Genomic DNA, 4773 nt, shown 5'->3' on the forward strand with positions numbered 1-4773 from the left:
GCATGAAAAAAATCCACCCTGCAGGTGTTATTCTACACTCTGACTTCAGTTTCATGGCCTAAATAAACAAAGCGACTGCGGTGGCGTTGGTCAGCCAAGATCCTGCGGCCGCTCCTTCGTGCCTTCATCACAAACACACGACGCTGTTGTCATGCACTTTTCACCGGTCGTCCTTAAAAGCCCACTGAGAGGCTACAACTTATCAGGAATTCTATTTAAAATTGGAGATGCAGGGTTTTTCAGCTGTGGAATAACCCACCCAGAGACATCAGAGAAGCAAGGTTTGAATAGCACTTTAGCACATTTGTTTGTTTTAACTCGGCCTTAATGTCGTTTCTTTTAATGTAAAATCACATTGCGGTACATGTGTTGCATTAAAGGTGCTTTACAAATGATATATAATAGTAGAAATATTGATATTGATCATAACAATAGAAGCAAATTTTACTCAATAATAATATTAAGCATACACTCTCGCAGCTGATAAATTGCTCAGAAACACGACTGGTGCTTTTAAGAACCGTTAATCTTCATGTTTAAATCCCTCTGATTTCTGGTTGTGGCTATTTTATTATTGTTATTGCCTGTTTGTGTCCGTTTGCTTCCAGTGCCTTGGCCAGCCTCCACAGCGTCATGTTCTACCTGGTCTGCCTGGTGCCCATGTGTGTCGCCGCTCTGCAGGTCCTGGCTTGGAGGCCGTTTTCCATCCGCAACAGTCACACAGTCGACGCCAAGTACACCGACAGCTAACGTCTGAGCTGGTGCATGTTTCTTTAGCTGGGATTTGGGGGAATATAGAGTGTAAATGATTTCATATTTGATGCAGTCTGTGGCTTTATACTTAAAATCGTCTTGGTGTAGCTGACAGGGACTTTACTGAATCACTGACTTACATTACCTGCAATCAGAGCTATCCTCAAGAGAGACCTGAGTTATTGAGCACCAAAACTTAAATGGTGTAAAACTTGTGTACATTTCTTTATTCTGGTACTGATCAATCAGAGAATCATTCCTCATGACAAAATCTCAGCCACATATCGGACCAATTCTTCAGAAGACACAAAATGTTTGTTTTGTTTTCAACACAGGATCTTTGACACTAAATGGAATTTAAACAGCTGCTTCAGAAACTGTCAGAAATCACTGAGAAATTCAGCCTCCTGAAGCAGAAGACAAGAACAGAATGTATTGAGTTGACAGCGTCCTGAACCAAAGCTGGTCAAATGGTTATTCGCGGGACGCTGACTTCCTTTAACCTCATATGTAGACGTACATTCTGCCTCCACATGTGGTACATTTTTATATCAAAGAACTTTCACATTCCAGGGAGGATTCTGGCTGCATGATGAAGGACACTGCTGCTCTATACACACAAAATGCACCTTACAGCTGAAGTATAATGTTCTTTAGTCAGCTTATGATGCTGTTACATCCATCTGTATGGTGCAGAGTGCAGAAAGACTGAATTCATCCGGGTTACGTTGTGGATCAGGGACCCATTTCACTAATGCAGATTCTGGCAGAATCACTTCAGAAATGATCATCACCTGCAAAATGCAAAGTTGGGCTTTAGTGTGACACTTGTTTTGATGAGTTCAAATGAGAGGAAATGGTTTCATATCATAAATTGCATGTTTGTAAGTCACACATATGGTGACACTCAGCCTGGGTTTGCTGAGAGGCCCCTGGTGCTGATAATCCACAGTTTGATTTCATGATTTAAAAAAAGAAACGAGAAGAAAATGTCAGAAAGCTGACAATTATTACAGTCATCTGTGTTTATACATGATGCCCTGACATGCATCTACATCTGCAGGGTCTTAAACACACTCATGCTTTACTTGAAATGATAGCCAAGACTAAAAAACACAACGAGAGCAAAATGTTATGAGGCGCACGCTTCTTACATGATGATTTACAGCAGAGAGAAATGAGAAGAGACGGGACACAAAGGGAAGATTCAATTGAACTGCGAAAACAACAAAGTTTATGTCACAGCTTTTCATTTATTTAAAAGAGTGCATGTACATCCATCTCATGCTCCATACGCTGGCTGGAGCTGAATTCTAATTGTGGACATTTGAAGTGGACCAAAGTATGTCGCAATAACTGAACAGAACAAAACGAAGCATCACCAACAAGAACATTGATCCTTAATGTGAGTTTCCGATAAGCTGACAGTCCAACACCAAAACAACATCCTTCCCTTTTTTACTTTCACATTTTAAGATGTATTAGATGAACATAATGTGCCTTTTCTTGTCTTCACAGCTTTTCAAACAAACAAAATCAGTGTGAATGTTTTTGATTAAAAATGTTCTATCTACGTTCTCTGTGATTATTGCTTTAAAATGTTATGATGACATATATGACAACAGTGCCATGAATCCTCTCGTGCAAACTGGTGATAACCGCCTTGGATCGTTTCCTCACAGCTTTAATCTCAGCTTAGAAAACAGTGTGATCTACAAATGGTGTCTTTTGCTCTGCATTTCTAAAAGTAACGTTCACATTTCATTCTTACATCACACAGATAATTATGTGTGTTTTGGGTTGCTAAGACTCCTGAAATACAACTTCAAGAAGACGTGTGGTTGAGAACCAAAAGAACATCTGTAAGCTGTCAGTGAGACGACGTGGACGGAGCTAAAGAGAGACGTTACGCCACTGAGGCTGAAAATTCAGAGAATGATGGCTAACCCTGACTCAGCACCGCCGAGAGAAACGATGACGAGCACGACTGACTTGCACCCTTCGTGGATTCCCTTCCGTCATGGAACTTCGTCCTTGATTCATGGCCTTGAAATTTCCTTTCTGTCAGAGTGACGTCTGAGGTCCCAGAATGTCCCTTAGACGTTTTGATAGATGTCATCAGTGGAGCCGTCCAGCTCACCGTTTGCAGCCTGCAATGAGATGGAAGCTCGTCGTTACCTTTACAGTAATGCAGAATATTCCCAGAGTGGATGGAAACTACAGACTTGCTGTAACTCAAGCTGCTGCGGAAAAGTTTTGTGCTTACTCAACGTGCCTGTTGACCAAATCAAACCTTAACATGCTGCAACATGATTTACCTCAACTCGAGTGGAGTTTCCTCTTGCTGTGTGTTTGCTTTTCTCCAAGTTCCGTCTGCTGTACATTTCTTGCAGGACGTCACGAAACTGCAGTTTTTTACTCGAGTTATTCTGTTTGGAAAAATGAGTAAAAATGTGTTAATATTCAGCAGACATTTAAGCATTTCCTTTTCTTTATTTACGAGAAGAGCAAGTGAGCAACTTCTTCTACTGTTTCAGGAATCTTCTCTGGCCAGTAGTTCACACAGGCCAGTTTCCTGTTCCCCTTTTTGCTACTGCGGACTTTTCCCCATTTAGAAAACAGTGAACTCATCAAGCGCAGCATAAAATAGAAAAAGACAGATACTTCTCCACAACCTTATCAGTTGTGCACATCCTTCTGTGGACAGTTGTTTTGCAGCCACACTAGGAAAGAAAGAAAAGGGTTAATTTCCGTGACACAATACAACACATTTGAAATATGTACTTGATTTACCTTTTTCAGAATAAAGGTCAGGATCACCAGGCTGTAGACGACCAGCAGGACGAGTAGCGACAGAAGGATGTGTCCCATCATTATGTCAGCTTGCTCTGAAAAGAAAGGCAAAGCTGTTTGTCCCGTTTCCTCAGAGCATCCAACCATGTGAGTCGGACCTGCTCAGTCGGTGTTTCTCCCACCGAGTCGTCCTTACCTCTCACTACCAGAGCTGTGCCCGTCCCCACATGCTGTGTGCAGCAGGCTTCTGCTCTACCTGTTGCTGCAGCAGCACAGTGGTAGATGCCGCTGTCGTTGCCCTGAAGGGAGTTGATCTGTAAAGATGCTCCACTCAGGTTGTACTTGTTGTCAGTCAGGTTGAGACGATAATGCACACTTTCTTTGAAAACAAACCATTCGTAACGCAAATCTTCAGCTGAGCAGTCAACGCTGATGGTGCAGGGAAGAAGAGCAGCTTCTCCTGTTTTCTCCCATATGGTCTTGTCTGGCTGTGAGACGCAGTTCTCTGCTCTGTTCATGCTCTCTGGAAAATAAGATGTTTAGACATGAGGTTGAATGTTTCATCTACAGGAGGTGTGTTGGAGAGGACGAGGTATAGAAAGGACATCTTACCTACGGCAGGCAGGTGAGTGAGCAGCAGAGAAAGCCACAACAACCGGTCCATCTCTGTGGCTTGACAGCTTGTGAATGATCTCATGATTCCTTGTATGAGACGATCTGACAAAATGTCACTGCACTTCCTCAACGCTTAGTTCCTGCTTCTTTTGCTGTATTGAGCAGATGAATGTTGACGTCATGAGTCTACAGAAACATGAGTCACGGGTAAAGACAGCGCTGAAACTTTACCATATTGATGATAAAATCGGTTAAATGGAAACCAAACAATGGGATGAGACCAAGAGCAGATCTACACGAATGGCAAAGAAGTTCAAATTTGTAGTTTTGGTCTGAAAAAAAAAACAATGAAGAAATTATACAAAAGTTTGCACTCAATGAAATATGTGCTAGCATGAACCTGTACGATGCCGATAATTAAAGTCAGTCATTTTACAGGTGAATATTTTACATGTAAATCAGTGAGGATGAAGAATCATGACAAATTAAACCGACCACCTCTGGTAAAGAAGCACTGGGTTTCTCCAACAGGGAGGTGGTGTCTGACGTCAGCCACAAGTCATCGCTGGACGTGCTGCTGACAAACCTCATCCAGGGGAACCTGCTTCCCTC

The 4773-nt window shown here is 42.2% G+C and overlaps 2 protein-coding genes across 2 annotated transcripts in view; one reads left to right on the plus strand and one right to left on the minus strand.

Annotated features, from left to right (window-relative positions):
• Positions 1–2326, plus strand: part of mfsd13al (major facilitator superfamily domain containing 13a-like) — a gene marked incomplete at its 5' end in the record, with an annotated part of 12651 nt that extends 10325 nt beyond the window's left edge. The window contains one exon of the mRNA XM_008286601.1: positions 735–2326. Coding sequence (XP_008284823.1) covers positions 735–750 — 16 coding nt within the window. The remainder of the gene's footprint in view (positions 1–734) is intronic.
• On the minus strand, positions 1991–4261 carry LOC103360706 (uncharacterized). The gene is made up of 6 exons (XM_008286574.1): positions 4159–4261; positions 3743–4069; positions 3547–3641; positions 3429–3476; positions 3072–3182; positions 1991–2903 (listed from the first exon to the last, which is right to left on the minus strand). The coding sequence occupies exons 1-6, from the start codon at positions 4241–4243 to the stop codon at positions 2850–2852; spliced, it is 720 nt and encodes a 239-aa protein (XP_008284796.1). The 5' UTR covers positions 4244–4261; the 3' UTR covers positions 1991–2849.
• Positions 4262–4773: the final 512 nt, after the last annotated feature.

The sequence above is a fragment of the Stegastes partitus genome, unplaced genomic scaffold (assembly GCF_000690725.1).
Source record: "Stegastes partitus isolate 25-593 unplaced genomic scaffold, Stegastes_partitus-1.0.2 Scaffold459, whole genome shotgun sequence".
In the NCBI taxonomy this organism is placed as follows: Eukaryota; Metazoa; Chordata; class Actinopteri; family Pomacentridae; genus Stegastes; species Stegastes partitus.